This window comes from Pantherophis guttatus, chromosome 10 (assembly GCF_059756535.1).
Source record: "Pantherophis guttatus breed Tessera chromosome 10, ASM5975653v1, whole genome shotgun sequence".
In the NCBI taxonomy this organism is placed as follows: domain Eukaryota; kingdom Metazoa; phylum Chordata; class Lepidosauria; order Squamata; family Colubridae; genus Pantherophis; species Pantherophis guttatus.
In genome coordinates, this window is record NC_142072.1 from 375,310 (window position 1) to 393,612 (window position 18,303).

At 53.1% G+C, this 18,303-nt stretch overlaps 3 protein-coding genes across 11 annotated transcripts; 2 read left to right on the top strand and 1 right to left on the bottom strand.

Annotated features, from left to right (window-relative positions):
- Window positions 1-1,474: 1,474 nt before the first annotated feature.
- On the top strand, window positions 1,475-10,830 carry ITPKC (inositol-trisphosphate 3-kinase C). Of its 4 annotated transcripts, XM_087876184.1 has the most exons (8): window positions 1,817-2,143; window positions 5,945-6,105; window positions 7,843-7,942; window positions 8,055-8,268; window positions 8,421-8,625; window positions 9,049-9,150; window positions 9,502-9,573; window positions 9,847-10,830. In XM_087876184.1, the coding sequence occupies exons 2-8, from the start codon at window positions 6,076-6,078 to the stop codon at window positions 10,066-10,068; spliced, it is 945 nt and encodes a 314-aa protein (XP_087732310.1). In that variant the 5' UTR covers window positions 1,817-2,143; window positions 5,945-6,075; the 3' UTR covers window positions 10,069-10,830. The 4 variants fall into 4 exon arrangements, with proteins under 4 accessions (XP_034294227.2, XP_087732310.1, XP_060549741.2 ...); XM_034438336.3 differs by lacking the exon at window positions 5,945-6,105 and having other exon boundaries at window positions 1,475-2,143; XM_060693758.2 differs by lacking the exon at window positions 1,817-2,143 and having other exon boundaries at window positions 5,995-6,105; window positions 7,813-7,942.
- Window positions 9,088-17,944, top strand: SNRPA (small nuclear ribonucleoprotein polypeptide A). 5 transcript variants are annotated; one of them, XM_087876205.1, is made up of 8 exons: window positions 9,088-9,150; window positions 9,502-9,573; window positions 14,840-14,931; window positions 15,855-16,027; window positions 16,239-16,415; window positions 16,765-16,938; window positions 17,094-17,182; window positions 17,470-17,944. In XM_087876205.1, exons 2-8 carry the CDS (start codon window positions 9,569-9,571, stop codon window positions 17,627-17,629), a joined length of 870 nt encoding a protein of 289 aa, XP_087732331.1. In that variant the 5' UTR covers window positions 9,088-9,150; window positions 9,502-9,568; the 3' UTR covers window positions 17,630-17,944. The 5 variants fall into 5 exon arrangements, with proteins under 5 accessions (XP_087732331.1, XP_034294235.1, XP_034294237.1 ...); XM_034438344.2 differs by lacking the exons at window positions 9,088-9,150; window positions 9,502-9,573 and adding an exon at window positions 13,888-14,152; XM_034438346.2 differs by lacking the exons at window positions 9,088-9,150; window positions 9,502-9,573 and adding an exon at window positions 13,900-14,152 and having other exon boundaries at window positions 15,890-16,027.
- Window positions 11,350-13,963, bottom strand: ACTMAP (actin maturation protease). 2 transcript variants are annotated; one of them, XM_034438348.3, is made up of 6 exons: window positions 13,806-13,963; window positions 13,372-13,440; window positions 13,117-13,241; window positions 12,823-12,952; window positions 12,561-12,631; window positions 11,350-12,148 (listed from the first exon to the last, which is right to left on the bottom strand). In XM_034438348.3, exons 1-6 carry the CDS (start codon window positions 13,853-13,855, stop codon window positions 11,832-11,834), a joined length of 762 nt encoding a protein of 253 aa, XP_034294239.1. In that variant the 5' UTR covers window positions 13,856-13,963; the 3' UTR covers window positions 11,350-11,831. The 2 variants fall into 2 exon arrangements, with proteins under 2 accessions (XP_034294239.1, XP_034294238.2); XM_034438347.3 differs by having other exon boundaries at window positions 13,601-13,869.
- Window positions 17,945-18,303: the final 359 nt, after the last annotated feature.

The window sequence follows — 18,303 nt, forward strand, 5'->3', positions numbered from 1 at the left end:
ATTTTATCAATAGATAAAAAAAATATGGAAATGAAATATGGTAGAGATCTTCACAATACAAGAATTGTAGAACTATGTGAAATATAACATAAAAATATATTATCATTGGATAGATTCAAGAGAATGAAATGAATGATAAAATAAAAATTAACTCAAATCTTAGAATATTTTGAATAAATGAGGGAAGGAATAGCCATAGTCAAATAATGATTAATGAGAATAATAATATATAGATATAATAGATTGATGATATGGGAATTTAGGTAAATTGTAAATTGTAAACTATGAATTTGGTGAATGATGCACAAAAGACTTGTAACCGACACACTGTTTGCAATTGAAGATGGTTTTATGTTATGTTTGTTTAAAAATAAAAAAAAAAATGAAAAAAAAAAAGAAAAAAGAAATCCTGTTGCCGCCGAGACAGAGCCCAGCCGTTGCTCGGAGCCCGCAGGGCCCTCTTTGGAACACTATCCGTTGGAAAAGCGCTCCCGGACTCTGAGCCGGCGCTCCTCCTGTAAATGCACAGCCAGGGGAGCGGAACCAACGCAAGGAAGCGACACGCTTCCTTGGCCACCAGCGGCCTCACAGCCTCCGGCTGACTTTGATTGCACTGCTTTGGTGAGCAGGCGGTGCGCAGTTTTTTTGTCCAAGCAGGGTAATGGGGTGCGGTGTTTAGCAATTACTCTGGATTTCCCACGTGTTGTAGGCTAACCACGCAGACAAAATAACCCAAACACCCTGCATTGAAATCATTACACAATTTTTTAAAAAAATCCTAAAACTGGTTGTAAATGTGTACATTAATTCTTTTTTGTCTGCTCCCATAATGGCTGGCTGGGTTCCCACATACACAAAATCACACCAAACCCATTTAACCTCATCTGGTGGGACTACAGCCTCTATTTCTCAGGCCCATCAGAAATTCTGAAAGATTTGTTAAAAGCTCAAGTTAAAAAAACAAATTGCCAGGTCAATGGATGCCTACTGTAGCTATTTGAGATTGCATTGTTTTTAATATGTTTTTTTAGAACGCTCCTGTACTATAATTCTTGGGGCTATTTTGTGTGTGTTTACTAAAAAATCACTGGCTCGCCCTTCCTTTCTCCTTGAGGAACGTTTGGCCAATGGATCAGGCCCACCAACCTGAACGTGCCAGTCTAACAGTGCCATAACTTACCCTGCAGTAAGATGTGCGGCCAAGAAATTTGACCAATGAAATAACGGGGGCTTGGTTTGCTCTTTGGGACAAGTGAGTCATGGACAGGGTCCAGGGTGGATTTGATTTAAATCATTTTTTTAAATTTTTTTTTTTTAAATTTAATTTATATGCCGCCCTTCTCCGAAGACTCAGGGCGGCTTACAATGTGCTCAGCAATATCATAAATCATAATTTTTAAAGAGCAGCTGTCATCTCTGTCCCACAGCGGCTCCTCCTCTGACCTGCTGTTGACTCATCGACAGTCCCAATATTGCAGAATATACAGCCATGTCACGCTACATAACGAAGCTCCATTTAGCTCAGAGTTGGCGGCGGAGGGGGGGGAGGCATAGCACGAAACACCCCTGACCCCAGAATAGCTATCCAGGCAGTGGCATCAGGCGGGGAAGATGTGCTGTGGGTCACCCTGGCTGACTCCGCACGCAACCAGCCACCAGAAGAAGCCGACCTGCTCCGGGCCTCCCGAAGCCCCTCTCGCCGCTTCTGCGCTGAACCAAAAAGGGGGTCCTTTCAAAGGCCCGGGCAACGTGTGGGTGGCGGAGTCCAGCGCGCGAGCCCATCGGCCAGGGTGAAACGGGGCTCTGGGCCAAGGCCTGGGCGGGGCGGGCCTTCGGGAAGGCAGCCTGGGGGAGGGAGCTCGGCGAGGTCCGGGCATCCGGAGGCTCCCCGGCCCTTCCGCCCCACCTGAGCCGGCAGTCGCAGAGTCACCGGGGCAGCCTCTCCACGCCCGGCTCTGCTTCGCCGCTCCCCGGGAGAAGTCGGGGATCGCCTGGGACGCCGCCAGCCCCTCCTCCAGCTGGACGACGCCGGGCGCGCCCGCGGCGGCCACTCGCCCGCGGCCGGAGCGGGAGGGCGATGCGCCTGGAGGCCGCCGGCGCGGGAGAAGCGCCCTCCGGAGGGGACGAGCGCGGGGACGCGCAGGTGAGGCGGGGGGTGTGGGTGTGACGCGGCCGGGGATGCTCCGCCGCGGGCCGAGGCTTGCGCTGCCGGGACCCCGAGAGGGGCGAGGGGTCGGCGGCGAGGTGCAAGTAGCCTCGGACCCCGCTGGCTGGGTGGAGAAGTGCGGGGCTGCCCTCGAGGTTCTGTCTCTTGAGTGGTGGGCATTCAGCCATGATTTGTGCTTTATTCTTGATTTATCCTGCTTATAGGGCTGCCCAGATCTCATAGGTGACTCTGGGCAGTGAAAAAATTTAAAATAAAGTACAGTTACTAAAATAATTTTAAAAACGATGCACATAGCAGCTGAAGTCATAAAAGGCCTTGGAGGTAGCCATGGCTGGGCTTCTGCACACACTTTGGCCCCAGCTTGGCCCAGAACCAGACCTCCAAGGCCTTTCAGAGGCCAGCAAGGTGAGCTCCAACCAAATCCCTGGAGGGAGAGGCTCCGGCAAGGAGGTGCCGCAGCAGAAAAGGCTCCTCTTCCCTCTTGGCTGGTGGAACCCGCAACAGGCCTCTCCTGCCTGGTCAGATGGGAGAAACCACCGGAGAGGAAAGAAGGTGGCCCCAAGCCATGTAGGAACTTCCAAAGGGACAGAGAAGGACCTTGAATCGCCTCACAGACTCACAGTGGTAGCCAATGCAGCTTGCAGTTAGTGGTGTCACATGTGCCAAATATTGCGGGCAGCAAAACAACAAAGATGGCAACGGTGCTGCTAATGAGGGTAACTGGCTAGGCTCCATTTTACAGCCAGAGCCTCACTGGATTCTGGATCCCTCAGGTCTCGGCACTGAGTTTCTTTGATAGCCGGAGCAACACGGAACAAACTTGCCTCTGCTCTTGCTGGGATGCTTCCTGCCCAGCCCCACCTGTGGGTATCCTGGCGGTCTGATCCTGCTTTCAAGGTCAGGTAGAACTGGCTTGGTGATCAACTCCTAGCAAGAGTAGCCACCAACCGGGGAATCCTGCTGCCACAGGAGAAGGAGATTTCCCCAATGCGAGGTGCTATCTTGATGGACCATGCTCTCCCATCTGGAGGGATCAAAGATTGAACCAGATCTAAGTGCTGCACAGGCACAAAACACAATGAAATCTCACATCTGCCAGCCACAAGTCAAGGGAGTCTTTCCCTTGCTTCACAGTCTCCCCATGCCTCCCCCTCCCTTTGCGTACTCCTACTCAAGAGCAACAGCTGGTCCCACTGACTCAGTGCAGGATGTGCAAAGTATTTCCAACTTTACAAGAGCTGAGCATCAACAGGGGCTTCTTGTTCTGAATCATGGATCTTCTGTGATTTCTCATCCATTTAGCCACATTTTCTGGCTTTTTAAAAACCTGGTTTCCATGAGCGAGCGGTTGGGCTCTTCAGGAGAGGGAAAGGTGCTTGCCTCCTGCTTCTCTTTTGGGGTGATGAAAGGGGGCCCATCTCTTCCTGGCCCCTCCGATCCTCCCAGGAAAGGCCCAGGGCATTCTTGATGGGATCAAAGGCTTGGAGATCAGAGGCTTTTTCAATCCTCGTCCCCAAATGGGGGGTTGATTATGGGGACTTCCAGAATTCCCAGCCAGGTAAATAGAGCTCCAGCTTTCCTGTCCCAAGTGTGGGGCTGCTCCTTCCATCACATGTTTTCCTGGAGAATAAGAGGCATGTGGAAGGTTTTGCATGTGAGCCCAGGACACTGTCTTATCTTGAGAGGAGAAGATAAAGAGTAAGAAGGGGTGAAGTGTGGTAAAAGTTCTATTTCAAATGAATATCCACAGCGTGCTGGTACTCTTTTGACTCAGAGAAAAGCTGCTCCAATCACCCCTCCCTGCCTTCATTTGTTTTCTGGAACATACAGAGCACTTTTTTCTACCTGTGAGACACCTGTTGGCCTCTTGATGAGCTGCTTCAGTTGCTCCAAGTGCAATGGATTCATTTCCGGTGGAATGAATCACCCTGGGCTGATTCAGGTGCTTCTGGCCAGTCAGTGGAGCTGAGTGCGCCTGCCGCATGCAAGCTGGAGGGCTGAACTGGCCCCCCAAGCTCCGGCTGCCTTTTTGGGCATGTGCCCATCCAGGCTTTTGCAAAGGGGGGAAAGCAGAAGGAGGGGAAGCGTCCTGGCAGACCCAGAATGGCAGGAGGCCCCTTTCTATGGTCATTTGAAATATAAAAAGGGCTAAATGCTTTTTATGAACCTTAAAGTGTGGCTTAGGTTCTTAATTGGTCCCTTTCGCCTCCTGAATGGAAACCCTTAGAAAGATCCCGAAGGCTGAAGGAGAGCAAAAAGGGCTTATTTCTGTAAACCAAGATGTTTGTTTAAGATATTTCTGCATTTCCCTTCATAGGAAGATGCTGGGGCAGTGTTCAAAGAAGTACTAATGAATGTGTTTACACAAGTTAATTCACTCACTGTAATAAAAACATAATGGAATTAGTCACATTGAAAATGACAAAAGCATAAAAATAGAATTTCTTCTAAAGTGCCTGGCTGCTCTGGCTTGGAGGGAAGCTGTCTCAGGATTTGGCAGCAGCTGACCCTCTTGAGCAGAAGGAGGGAGGCCTCGGTTGTCGGGGATCCTCGGGCAAAAGAGTATTTGGGGGAACCTCTCCAGAAAACCTTGATGCAAACAGGTTGAGGCGGTGGTGCTGAATTTGCATGGTCCTGTGAAGGACCCTAGACTTCAGAGGCCAAGAGGTGGAGGTGAGAGAAGGAGATCCTCAGCCCTCCAGGTCATGGTTGTCCCAAAGGTGCTTTTTCAAAAGGCAACTGTACTTTCTGTTTACTTGAAGATGTTTCGCTTCCCATCCAAGAAGCTTCTTCAGTTCAAGCTTCTTTGAAGGCCACCGTAGATCAACGGTGATCTTTCCCACCTGTGGTTCTTTTGCAAGCATTTGGATGCAGACAGAATGCTCCCTGGGGAAAACAAACCTCCTTGATACCATCCCCCCCAGCTTGGGGAGGGGTACATTGGTGCTGCTGACATTCAAGAAGAATGCGTCAGGAGCATTTGCTGAGTTCAAAGCACAGAAGAGTTTATTACCACTAGAGCGTCAAAGAAGGGACGGTACTTGCTCTACGGAAGGGCCGAGGGTGGCTGTTCCTCCTGGTCCCTGGCCAGCTGCACAAAAGGCCTCTGATGGTACCAGAGGATGGTTCTGGAAGAATGGAGCTTCTGGTCCTGAATCGCTGGCTGGTATTTCCTGGGGGGCCGAATGGCTGAGCTGGTTTGTGTGGGGATCGCTGTGTTGCTTGCTCAGTGGAGGAGTCGAAGTGCCAAGTGCAATGGGGGTTCTGCACGTGCTTTCCTCCGAGGGCAGAGTGGGCTTTCAAGTGCCACCCCTTGCACGGCACACACAGTCCTTTTAAGCTTGTCCGCCAGGCGTTGCATGGACACCCTGCTCCTCAGCTGAGATGTCGAGGCTGCATCTTTCCTGCCCTGCTTGGAGATTGAACCTTGCAGATGCGCCCAGGAACGGAGCTGTGATTCTCACTCATCCCAGCTTGCAGGTTCCAGTCTGGCCCTCCTGTGTGAGGGACAACACCAATGTGTCCCTTGGCCAGGGCCAACAGGTGTGCCTGCATTATCTGTTTCATGGTGAGTCTGGCCAGATCGCTCTCCTCGGATTTAAGCAGAGCCTGTGCACTGTCGGGGGCCTCCAGGGCAGAGTCATCTGTGACTGTCCTCTTGTCTGTTGACGGTCCTCTTGCTCTCCACTTTGCCTGTCATGGAAAATTCCTTGCAACGTCCCTAGGTTGCTGAGCAACCTGCTGTCTCCACTCTGCTCTTCCTTTCCCCACTTCCAGGAAAAGGGAGGGGCCACAGGTGCCATCAGCATCATGCCAAGGGGCGTGGCCAGGACAGCAGCGCATAAACACCCTGGCTGTGTGCACCCCGGGGCTGGAGAGCAGCCAGCGTTCCTGGCCTGGGGGAAGTCATGAGGAAGCTGGACAGGGGCTCCTTTCCGGTGAGTGTCCCCCACCTTCCGAGGGTCTTCCTCAGAGCTGCACGGAGGGGGGGGGCGTCAATTGCTTTCTATCCTGGGCAGAAGAAAGGAAGGGGCTGCCTCGCAAGGGCCCTCTAGGCACTTCCCCACTCTCCAGCCACAGACCCTCTCCGCAGTTTTTTTTTTAAATTTGATTTATATGCAGCCCTTCTCCGAAGACTCAGGGCGGCTTACAATGTGCTCAGCAATAGCCTTCATCCTTTTGTATATTTATACAAAGTCAGCTTATTGCCCACACAAACTGGGTCCTCATTTCACCTACCTTAGAAAGGATGGAAGGCTGAGTCAACCTTGAGCCTTGGCGAGATTCGAACCCTGCAGTAATTGCAGGCAGCTGGTCTTAATAACCAGCTTAATAACAGGGTGCTTTAAACCCCTGTACTACCAAGGCTATCCCCCATCCAGGCTTCTGCTGGGGACGTGATGCTCCCTCGCCTTGGGGGTAAGCAGGTGTCCCCCTCTCTGTTGAGGGGCTGCTCTCTCCTTCTGGGGATCGGGGCTCCTGAATAGCTGGATGTCAGCACAAGACCGGCCTGGGCTTCTTCTTAAGGGGTGGGGGTGCTGGGCTCTGGCTTCAGCCATGCTGCAGGTGCGCTCTGGCAGGCTGGTCTCCCCCGGAGCTTGTCTGTTTACAAGAGAGAGATGGAAAACATGGCATCTGCCATTGCCATTCTTGCTGCCGCCGCCGCCTGCAGCCTCTCTTGTGCTAAGCAGCCAAACCTGTTGGGTTTTACCTGTTGGGGAGGTGGGCACATTGGGCTTTTTTCCAGAGCGGGTTCTCATGATGCTCCCTCCCCCCTTTTCCCGCCCAGAGCCCAGGAGCCCTGAGGAGGCTGTGGGGCTACTGCACCAGCCAGTTCCTGCTCTCCATTGTGGTTTGGGAACTGGTGGCTTTTTCAGCTGAGGGCATAGATTTCATCAGCCAGGTGCAAATGGGGACGTGGCCAGGAGAAGGGTCTTCCTGCCTGACCCCCTTCCTGTCCTGATATTGTAGATCTGTGGAGGGCATTTGCACCCTGTCATACAACAAAAGCAACATGTTTGTGGTTTTATTTTGAAAATTCATCCCCCCCCCGCCCCCCATTCCTGCGGCTCTGGCATCTCTCTCTACCATCTCTACCATCTTCCAAGCAGGATCTTCCCCACTGCTGGGCCCAGTTTTACTTGGGGGCTGCTGTGGGGATGTGGGGGGGGAAGGACTGGAATGGGGTGCTCTTGGGGGCTCCAGTTCCTCCGAGAGGGTCTGCTCTTGGGACCCTTCAGTTTTTGGGTGTTCATTCCACATTTTTGAAATTACCTCAGAAGAAAACAGAGGCAATTCAAGACAGTAACAATCGTGTATTATGGACATTGGAACTCATTGCCGTGGAGAAAATAATAAGGGGTTGTTATTTACACATCCTATATCCTGCTTTTGCTTCAAGAATCATAGGAAGCAAACATGGTGGTTCTGTTTTGTCCTACGACAACCCTGTGAAGTGGGCTCATCAGCCAATGAGCTCCAAGCCCTTCCAGTCCATTTTTACTCCTGGTTCCCATCAGACTTGGCCTTTCCTGGCACTTTGTGCTATTTTCTTTTGGGAGATCGACTCAGGTGTGACAGCAGGTGATCCTCTGCAGTGTTGCTGTTGTGTATCAGACCGGCTGTTCTCGTGCTCACCTTTGCAGTCTCCTCAGGCAGCCCTGCTTTGTCTGCAGAACAAGCCCTGGAAGAAGCTGAAGAGCCTGGTGCAGTGGTCGCCCTGCGTGATCTCCTTCCGGAAGCACTACCCCTGGGTTCAGCTTGCTGGCCACGCAGGTAAAGAACGGTTCTGGCACTGGGAGGAAGCTGGGTGGGCATCTTCTGTAGAGGGTGAGGCCCTCATGGGATTTCTGCCAAGCCTTTCCTCCATCCTCCTCCTCCTCTTCAGGAAACTTCAAGGCCGGGGATTTGGGCCATGTTTTGAAGAGACACTGCTCCAATGAGCAGCAGTGCCTGGAGCGCCTGGGAGGTGATGCGTTGAAGCCCTATGTCCCAGCATATTATGGGATGGTAGAGCACGATGGGCAGCCCTACATCCAGATGGAGGACCTGCTGTCTGGCTTCGAGAATCCTTCCATCATGGACTGCAAAATGGGCGTCAGGTGAGCCTTCCTTTGCTCCCAGTTGGGGGACTTGACTCAGCCACAGATACCCTTGGTGGGGTGGGGGTGGGGGTGCAGGCTCCTTGCATCTCCCAGAGAGCTTTGCCCCACAAACGCCTCCAAGGGCACCGTCTTCTCCCCGCCCTGTGCAGGACATACCTGGAGGAGGAGCTGGAGAAGGCGAGGCAGCAGCCCTGCCTGCGCCATGACATGTATGATAAGATGATGGAAGTGGACCCTTCTGCTCCCACGCTGGAGGAGCATGCCCAGCGTGGTGTGCTGAAGCCCCGCTACATGCAATGGAGAGAATCACTCAGCTCCACCAGCTCACTCGGGTTCCGCATCGAGGGCGTCAAGGTGTGTGGGGGGCTCCTCATTAGGGAGGCAAAGCACTCCAAAATCTGGCTGCCTCCTGCTTGGATGCTGGGGAAGCCCAGCGTTGATTGGGGAGGGGGCTTTCCCCTTGCCCAAGCTCAGTTGCCTTCTGCCCATTGGATCCTGGCGGCTCTCTTGGCCCATCTCCCTGCCATCCGATACTCTGTTTGGGGAGAGACTCAAGGGGATCCCTGCCAGAACCATGTCTTGTGCCCTGGGAAAGGAGGCTCAGGCTGCCTCTCCCTGGGGAATAAGCAGTGGGAAGGAACCCACCACGCAGACCAGCAAGATTTTGCTCCTAGAGCTGACTCCACAGAGCTTCCTCCTGCTCTTCCTGTGGAGTCTGTTTTCTGATCTAGGTAAAGACTGACTAGGCTCCTCCTCTTCCTCCCCCCGCATCCCCAGAGGGCCAGTGGCATCTGCAGCACTAGCTTTAAGAAGACCCGGCAACCTGAGCAAGTCGTGGAGGCCTTTTGGGACTTCCTGGACAAGGACAAACACCTTCTGGTGAGGATCCAGTTTCTGGCCAGTGGAAGATGGGGATTGGGGTGCTCCCATCACTGAGACCCCCGGCAGGAGGGCCCTCAACAACATTTTCTAGTTGTTCCATTCTGTCTGGGGATCTGCTGCAGGACTGCTTCGCCATTGCTCTGGTAGTGGCTTTGATGGCCCAGCAGTCCCAGCAACAGAGCCCTTCACTGGAGTTGAACTTGATGCAGCAGCTTTGCTGCTCTGGTATATAAAGCTCTAAGATGAGCTATGGGTCTCCGTGAATAATCCAAGCCTCTTCACTGTACAGGGGGTCAGTGGGAAGGATCCCCAGCCCAGCTTGTGGCTGCTTCATTCCTTTCTCCACAGAGCAGTTACCTGGACCAGCTGCAGGAGGTGAGAGCGGCACTGGATCAGTCAGAGTTCTTCAAGGCACATGAGGTGCGTCTTTGCCTTTGTTTGGGGAGAACCTCCCAGAAGGGCAGCCTTGCCCCATTACCTGGATGCCTTTTCTGGCTAGGTTGGCACACGTTAGGATTAACAATTGGTGGCATCCTTCTAGCTTGATACTGTTGGCTGGTTCAGTAAACCCTGTTTAGATGCCCCTGGGACCAACTCTGCTAAGCAAGATATACTTTCTGGCATCTTCCCGCCAACCAGATGGGCATCTGTCTGGCACCTTCATGGCCCTTGCTGAGTCTTCTCTGTTTCCAGGTGGTAGGCAGCTCCCTCCTTTTTGTGCATGACAAAACGGGGCTTGCCAGAGTCTGGATGATTGACTTTGGCAAGACGGTGCCACTGCCTGACAAACAGACCTTGACCCACCGGCTGCCCTGGGTGGAAGGCAATCGTGAAGATGGATATTTGTGGGGCTTGGAAAACCTCACGGCAATCATGCAGAGCATGCTGGGAAAACCGGACACAAGCCCGACATAACCAGACGAGCAACATGTTGCCAGCTTAGTCCCAGTGACCCTTGACTTAATTTCAGCCAGATATCCTAAGAAACCCCAGGAATGTCTAGGACTGGACTGCAGCTACCCAGAGAACCTGGCAGCAGCATTCCGAATGCCCAGCAGTCAATCTTTACGGAAGTGCAGATGGCCAGAGGACCCAGAGTTGGGGTCCTCACGTGTCCCTTAGAAGCTGCAATCCCATATAGAGAGAATTCCCTGTCACTTTGGGAAGGCAGCAAAGCTACAATTTTTGAACGAGTGGAAGGAACAGACTTAAAGAATACAATGTCAACATTTCTTCTTAAAAGAGGAGGGTGCGCTTCTCAAACACTCATCAATCAAATCAGCTAGATGAAAGGACCCCAGAAGGAGCCACTCTTTTCCATGTGAGCAGCACACACAAGCATAGAGTTTTATGGTACAAAGCCCTCCTGGGCATCTTTACATGCTTGAAAAAGCTCAGCTGAAGAACTTCCATGTCACATGCTGGATGTAAACATGTACAGAAACTTCATGATGGAAATGGTTCCTTTTAACCTTCCTTCCAACCCGAATGCTGGGCCACCATAAGACATGTCCTGTCTCTGCACTAGGACTCTTCAAATGACTTGGAATACAAGGGGGGATTTTCCTAGGAAGGTTCTTCTTTATCGGTTCCCCTTCATTAACCAGTCAAAAGGACACCTAGAATGGCAAGCCTGATTGGAGTGGTAAGGTCGATTAAATAAATATGTTCAAGTGATCCATGACTGGCACTCTAGGTCAGAGTTCCCCAACCTTTCTGGGTTGGCAGCCCAGAACGGGGGAAGGGGAGAAAGGGGGGATGATTTGGTTGGAGGGGCACGTGCATGAGTGAGCGCCTGTGATGTTTGTGACGATGCTCACACAATGAGGGCTGCAAATGCCCATGTGGCGACACTCCTGTGAGTGGAGCTGTGAGTGCGCACAATTACGCGTGCACTGATTGGCCCTCTTGCAGGAGTGGGCCCACAGGTTAGGGACCCCTAATCCAAGAAAAATCTGGAAAGACCATCTCAAATTCAAAATGACCTTTGCCTTGCTGGCTCCTTGGAGGGGGGAACTTCAAAGCATCCAAAACAAACTATTTCTTGCAGCCGCTTGGCACAGAACGAGGAAGGAGAGGCTGTTTTAAAAGCCAGGCATTTTAAGGGAAAGTTTGTGTGCCGGCTGTAAAGGGCTAAGAGAGAGGGAAAAGCAACCAGTGAGGCTCTAAACATTGCACAGTCCAAGGCCCAAAGCGTCACGGAGAGTCACACTCCTTTATTAACACCAGCAGCACAGGGCGAAAAGGCAGGCGGTCACTTGACTTTCACACCAGCATTTCTATTCCCTCCTGCTTACAGTTTCAAAATTGATCTCATTTATAATCAGATAAACAGTAAGCTGTTCTAATTTCTAAAGGCAAAAAGCACTTTGCAGAGAGGAAATTTAAGCTACCTTTCCTCCATTCTTCCTTCTACTGAAACACAATGCCAGGTTGGTTGGCATAAATGAGCTTCAAGTATAAGCTTGTCTCTCCCCAACCTTGTCCAGGTGTCCTGGAGCTCTGCATGAGGGGGACGGACATCTCTCTTTCTTGCCTCCTAATGTCCCTATCTAAAGGCACTGCTAAATGTAAGCAGTTCCCATGCATTTGTCTAAGACCCTTTAACAGCCCAGTGGTGCTTCTGCAAAGCTAGGTGCGGCCCCCTTCCAGCGCAACTTGGTGCCACCAGAGTGCCCTCATGCCTTTGGCCGCAGCAACACCGCTTGTCCACACAGTCCCTCTTGCACCCCCCCTGCAGGCACAATGTACACCTTTCCATCGGCTGCCCGCCGGGGACTGAAGCCCGTCAGCTGGGCGTTGCTCTCCTGTATCTGAGCATAGCTCCACAGCTGGTAACGGCAACTCTTGCCCTGCTTTGACAGCAAGTAGGTCTCGGCGATGGCCTCCAAAGGGACGGCTGAAGCAGTGTGGCTGGCATGGAAGAGCCCTGGGATGTCCTCGTCTTCCTCGCAGGCAGGTGGATGGAAGTCACTCTTCAGACCAAGCAGAGCTCCTGGGAAAGAAATGAGATATGGAGGGGGGAGAGATTTCTGGGCCCTCAGTGGAACTGGGGGGGTGGGGGGTGCTGTCTTTACTGCTGTTCACGCCGGCCAGTCCTGATACTGAAATCTAACCCTGTCCTTAGCCAAATCTGTCCTTCCCAACTGACCTCCCTTCCACAACAGATGCCTTAGGATCTGCACCCCCCACCCCAAACTTGGTCATCCATCAGTTGTGCTGGGACCATGATTCCCAGAATCCCCATCCAGGGACATGGGCGGGCCATGCCATTCTGTCCCATTTCTCCCCCAAAGCAAAGCACAAACCTGTTCTCTGGGACACCCAGAGATGAGCCCCAACCCACAATTCCAGTGTGGCAACAGCACCCCCTTGTGCACATTTAACAGCCAGCCAGCAGAGCATACCAGAGGCAACAGCCCAGTGAGCCTTGTAGCCATTCCTGAGGCAGGGCTCATGGTTGTAGTCCTCGTCATAGCTGCGATAGGCATTAAGGTCCAGCCTGGAGACTTTGGTTCAAGAGGAAGCTCCCCTATGGCACCGGCTGCCTTGAGTGAAAACGCTCTTTCCCCCACTGACAAGAGACCCACTGAAAGTCTCAGTAAACATTCAAACTTCAGAGAAGCCTTGAAGGGAATGGAAAGGAAAAGCTTCCCTAGAGAAGGATACGGTATCAGCACAGGGAAGCCAGCACCAAGATGTTGAAGAATCCTGTCGTGGTTCCGTCCTTGCAGGCCTCCAGAGAGCAGCTCTGTTTTACAGGGGAAGACCTCCTCGGCCAGCTTGGCCATGTCAGCAGCTGAGGGGGTGACAAGGGGAATGCTGGGCTCATTACAAAGGAGCCCCCAACCCAACTGGCATAACTGGGCAGCCGAACCAGTGGTTCACCCGCTGTCAACCTAGAGAAGCTCTAGAGCCCTGACACATTTGCAGGGTGCCTGTTTGTCTTTCTCAGCTACTGACCTGAGAACATTTCTCCTTGCGCCGTGTAGCCCCTCGCCAAAGCCACCTGCCTAATTCTCTCCAGGGGAACCTCAGAAGACAGGCAGAGATGAGCACCGGCCATCCAAAGGGCCACCAAACCACACCTGCAGGAGGAAGAAAGCCCGAGGCTCTTGGCTGTACGAAGGCCGGCATCCTTTAATCTTCAGCCGGAGGGACTAATCATACAGGAGAGGGCCAGGCCAGACCGCACCAGCTTCTCCGGACGATACTCACTGCGGGCCCTCCTGGATGAGGGACGGGACGGGACGGAGGAACAGCAGCCACGTCAGATGCCGGCTGAACCTGCAACAGCAGCCGGGAGGCAGCCTCAGAGGCCCCGCCGAGCACCAGCGGCCCTCCCCGCCCTCGCCGCCCCAGAAGCAGCGGGCTAAAGGGCGGCCGCGCTCGCGGAAGCCAGGCGCCGCCCGGGCTCCGTTAACACGCAGAGCGACCGGCGCCCTACCGAGCCTTCTGCCGCCGCAGGAGCTCCCTCACGCCGCCGCGGTCCCCGAGGCCTCCCGCCTGCTGCGCCGTCGCCAGAAGAAACGCGGCGCCCCGCGGGGGGGGCGGCGCGGGCGGGAGCGGCGGCGGGGGGGGGCTTTCCGCCGCCAAACTCCGCACGACCTCCGCCATGCCGCCGCAAACCCAGAGGGTCAAGGGTCACGGACCTTCGGCCGAATCGCCATTGGTTGGTTAGGCGGTAGTCGGATTGCGTCATCTATTTGCGTCAGTGAGGATTTTCCAGCGTGTGACGCGTCGACTTGGCCCGACTTGATTAATCAACCAATCGAACATTGCAGCTGGGACGATGGGCGGGCTACATCCCGGAAGAGGGCTTCCTAACCCGACCTCATTTGGGGTGGGGTAAAGATAACGGCCATTGGACGTTAGCGAAGCAGGAGGAAGTCGTCATCCCCCAGCGGTGATTTGGCAAACGATCGTCCAATAGTGGAAGACGCGAGGAAGGTTCGGCGGGATCGCTTGTCGGCGAGCTGACGCGGCCTGCGCAGGATCGGTGAGGGATCGGGCGAGCGGGGCGCCATCCGCGCGTGGGGTGTCGCTGGGGGCGAGGCGCTGGGCGGGCCTTCCCGTCGAGGGCAGCGGCGCGGACTGGGCTCTTCGTTTTTCCGAGGCCCCCCCACCCCCCCCCGCCGCTTCCTTGGCTTCTCCGGGACGGGAGGCGCGCGCGTGAGCCCGAGCATCCCGGATAGCAGCCGTCGTAGCTCGAGCGGAATTAGAAGGGAAAGGCGGAGGGAAGGGGAAGCGGTGGCCGCGGTTTCTTGGAAAGAAAGTGGATCCCGGGTAGATTGTACACAATATGCGACAACGTTTGGTGCGCTCCGAGGAGGAGGAGGAGGAGGAGGAGAAAGGCTTGAGCGGCATTGGATCCAGAGCCGGCCGTTTGGAGGAAGGTGCTTTCCTTGCATTCCGTCCTGCCCCGCCCAACAAGGCACTGGTGGCCTCTCATCCACTTCATGCTTTACCGAGTAGTCTCTTTTCCGCTCTCAGCTACCCGGTCTCGGTAACCAGGAACCACAGGCTCCTTCCGTTCTGTGGAGTGTTGGAGGCGGTGGCCATTTCTTTGGGGCTGGCTGAGTGTTCCAATTCAACTTCCCTGTAATTAACCTTTTTCTCGTTTTTCAGTGTTATCTCTTAATGCAAAAATTAATTACTTTGGTTGAATCTTTTCATTCCCTGCCAGCCTCAGCTTTGCAGTTGTTATGGCGGTCCCAGAATCCCGGTCCAACCACACCATCTACATCAATAATCTCAATGAGAAAATCAAGAAAGATGGTGAGTTGGGGAGGGCTGCAACTTTAGGAGGGCTGCAGTTCCCATATTGATCTATTTTGGGTTCCTAGATTCTCCTGGAAAGGAAGAGTATTTGTAGTATGTTAGCGTATATCGCAGCATCTGTGCTTTGTGTGCAAATTTTGCTTATTTTTGTCGTAGTATTTATTCATTTCATTTCATTTATTGGATTTATATACCGCCCTACTCCCGAAGGACTCAGGGCGGTGAACAGCCACAAAATAAAACACATAAATATAAAATTTAAAAACAGAATAAAACCAAATTAAACAATTTTGGCCGAGACAAATTTAAAACACCCAATAATTTAAAAAACAAATTAAAATTTACATTTTAAAGGGGAAAGATTTAGGCCAGGCCGGCTTGATGGAATAAAAAAGTCTTGAGAGCGCGACAGAAGATGTGCAGATCCGGGATCCTCCGTATCTCCAGGGGGAGCTCATTCCAGATAGTAGGTGCCCCCACAAAGAAGGCTCTCCCCCTGAGGGCCGCCAGTCGACATTGTTTGGCCGACGGCACCCGGAGGAGCCCCTCTATGAGAGCGTACCTGCCGGTGGGAGGTTATTGGTGGTAGCAGGCGGTCCCGTAAATAACCAGGTCCTAAGCCACGGAGCGCTCTAAAGATGATAACCAAAACCTTGAAGCGCACCTGGAAGACCACCGGGAGCCAGTGCAGCTCACGCAGGAGAGGTGTTACATGGGAATGCCATGTCGCTCTCATAACCACCCGCGCGGCCGTACTCTGCACCAGTTGGAGCCTCCGAGTGCTCCTCAAGGGGAGCCCCATGTAGGGGGGGGAAGGACAATAAGTGTCCCAAAGTTGAGTTATCTTAACATAGTAACCAACTTGTGTTTTGACTGCAGGAGTATAGAGCAAAAGTTTAAAATGTTTCCTTTTTCTCCAGAGCTCAAGAAGTCTCTATATGCCATTTTCTCCCAGTTTGGGCAGATCCTTGACATTCTGGTGTCCCGCAACCTGAAAATGAGAGGCCAGGCCTTCGTCATTTTCAAAGAAATTTGCAGCTCCACCAATGCCTTACGTTCCATGCAGGGGTTCCCTTTTTATGACAAGCCCATGGTGAGTCGCCACCGTTCTTGGCTTTGGCGGGGAGGAGGGGGGGAGGCAGGTGGCTCTACTAAGAAAGGAGATCTAATTGCAGTCAGCCAAGTGCCTGTGAACTCCCCATGTGGTTGGACCAAGATGGCCTTTTCTGCCATTGTGACCCAGTGAAGCTTGGGAGTTGGCTGGCCAGGCATCTGGTAACTCGGTGCTTCTTTTCCATACCCAGAGGATCCAGTATGCCAAGGCAGATTCTGACATCATAGCCAAGATGAAGGGCACTTTTGTGGAGCGGGACCGCAAAAGAGAGAAGAGAAAGCCCAAAGGCCAGGAGGCACAAGCAGTTAAGAAGCAGATGCCAGGAGCAGCTGCCCCAGTTGCCCCCTCTGTCCAGGGCACCGTGCCGGTGAGTGCCTCTGGAAACTCTGGGGCCAGCGGGTTCTGGGGAAACAACTCTGCTTTCCTTCAGGATGCCCTTGTCCAAGATGAAACCCAGACTCTTGGCAGAGTGTGGGGGGATTGTGGGTTTTTTCACCTTTAATGCAAGCAGGCTCTGAAGCGTGAAATTTTTTCTTCCCTGGCCTGGTCTTGTGATTCAGGGCTCTTTGGGAGCTTCATGCTGGCTTTTGAATTGCAGCCGCAAGAGATGGGGGTCTCTTTGTGCCTTTTGGAGGGGTGGGGCCCCGGGCTAGCTTTGCTGAGGTTCAGGAGGGAGGCATAGCATGAACCTCTTGTATCTCTGGCTTTCTCCTCAGGGCATGCCCCCCATGAACCAGGGCCCCTGTGTGATGCACCACATGCCAGGGCAGCCCCCTTACATGCCACCTCCAGGCATGATGCCACCACCTGGCATGGCACCGGGTTCCATCCCCCCAGGAGCGATGCCACCACAACAGATGCTGCCAGGACAGATGGCTACAGCGCAGCAGGTGAGTGACCCAGGGCCAGCTTGGTTGGGGCTGGTTAATTGGATAGAAACCACTGGGGGTCTGTGTCTTACTTCCGTTTTAATAAGGGGGTCCGAGGGCCCTTTCTTCCTGGGTCTTAAGTGATCAGAACGGTGGGATGTTTCTGCCCCCTGCAGCTGTCAGAGAATCCTCCTAACCACATCCTGTTCCTCACCAACCTTCCCGAGGAGACAAATGAGTTGATGCTGTCCATGCTTTTTAATCAGTAAGTTCCGCTCTTTGGTGGGGCTTTGGGGGAGGACCGGGCAGGGCTGCCAGCGGACTGCCTGGTGTGGAAGGTTGGACTTCACTCCACGCACTGTGTGCACCAGCCTTTCCTACACTGATGCCCGTGAGAGCCTCTTAATGCAAGAATCCTTTTTTGACTTACTGCCTTGAGCACACGGCCTCTTGCATTTCCCTCAGAGAGGAGGGGACTCTGCGGCCCCATTCTCTTCCAAGATGCCAACCTTTCAGATTCAGCCCTGAGCTGCTAACTTTGCTTTGCTGCAGGTTCCCTGGCTTCAAGGAGGTGCGGTTGGTGCCCGGGCGCCATGATATTGCCTTTGTTGAATTCGACAATGAGGTGCAGGCCGGTGCCGCCCGTGATGCCCTCCAAGGATTCAAGATCACCCAGAACAATGCTATGAAGATCTCCTTTGCCAAGAAGTGAGGCCCTGTCCTGAGGTGGGGGCACTTCCTGAACTGTTGGCCTTTTTTTCTAGTTTTTGCTTGTAAAGTTGTTTATGTTGTTTCTCTAATGTTGTCTCCTGTGCAGGTAAGTGTGTGTGTGTATGTGTATGGATGAGTGAAAGAGAAACAAATTGCAGTTGTACGAAAGGCAGGCAGAGTTGGGTGCCCGTTGGATGTGTGGCGTCTGAAAGGGAGCAGCCGATTCCTGGCAAAAGCTTTGTACCCAGAGTCTGACGGCCAGACATCGCACCTGGAGCTTTTCCTTTGGGCAATAAATGTGTTTCTTTGTTCTTTCCCTTGGCTTTGGATCTTATTGACCAGAGAGGCTTGTGGGTCTTGGTTCTTGGGGCGGTTGCTGTGGAAGCCCCTGAAACTTTTTCTGCCCCGCTCTGTCACCACAGGCCAAGCCAGGAGTTGCCCCATGGGGGTGGAAGGGGAGCAGCACCCAGCTTGGGCCCTGATCCCACCTGGCTGATTGTGTTTCCAAGTTGGTCTTGCAGTGCTGCTTAGTTCATAAAAGAGTCGCCGTTCGCTTTTGATTGAGAGTAAAGGTTTGTTTTTCCAGAGTGGTTTTTATGCTGCTGCAAAACTGCCAGAGCAGGTATTGAGCACTTGGCTGCAAGTTCAGAATCCTAGTGGACAAACGTTTGAATT

Coding starts and splice junctions, on each gene's coding strand:
- SNRPA (XM_034438343.3), top strand. CDS start 14,456: ATGCGACAACGTTTGGTGCGCTCCGAGGAGGAGGAGGAGGAGGAGGAG. Junction 14,932..15,889: donor TGAGAAAATCAAGAAAGATG/GTGAGTTGGGGA, acceptor ATTTTCTCCCAG/TTTGGGCAGATCCTTGACAT. Junction 16,416..16,764: donor CTGTCCAGGGCACCGTGCCG/GTGAGTGCCTCT, acceptor CTTTCTCCTCAG/GGCATGCCCCCCATGAACCA.
- ACTMAP (XM_034438347.3), bottom strand. CDS start 13,770: ATGGCGGAGGTCGTGCGGAGTTTGGCGGCGGAAAGCCCCCCCCCGCCG. Junction 13,441..13,600: donor CTGCGGCGGCAGAAGGCTCG/GTAGGGCGCCGG, acceptor CTGCTGTTGCAG/GTTCAGCCGGCATCTGACGT. Junction 12,149..12,560: donor TCACTGGGCTGTTGCCTCTG/GTATGCTCTGCT, acceptor TTTCTTTCCCAG/GAGCTCTGCTTGGTCTGAAG.
- ITPKC (XM_034438335.3), top strand. CDS start 7,327: ATGTGGGGGGGGAAGGACTGGAATGGGGTGCTCTTGGGGGCTCCAGTT. Junction 8,626..9,048: donor TCCGCATCGAGGGCGTCAAG/GTGTGTGGGGGG, acceptor CCGCATCCCCAG/AGGGCCAGTGGCATCTGCAG. Junction 9,151..9,501: donor ACAAGGACAAACACCTTCTG/GTGAGGATCCAG, acceptor CTTTCTCCACAG/AGCAGTTACCTGGACCAGCT.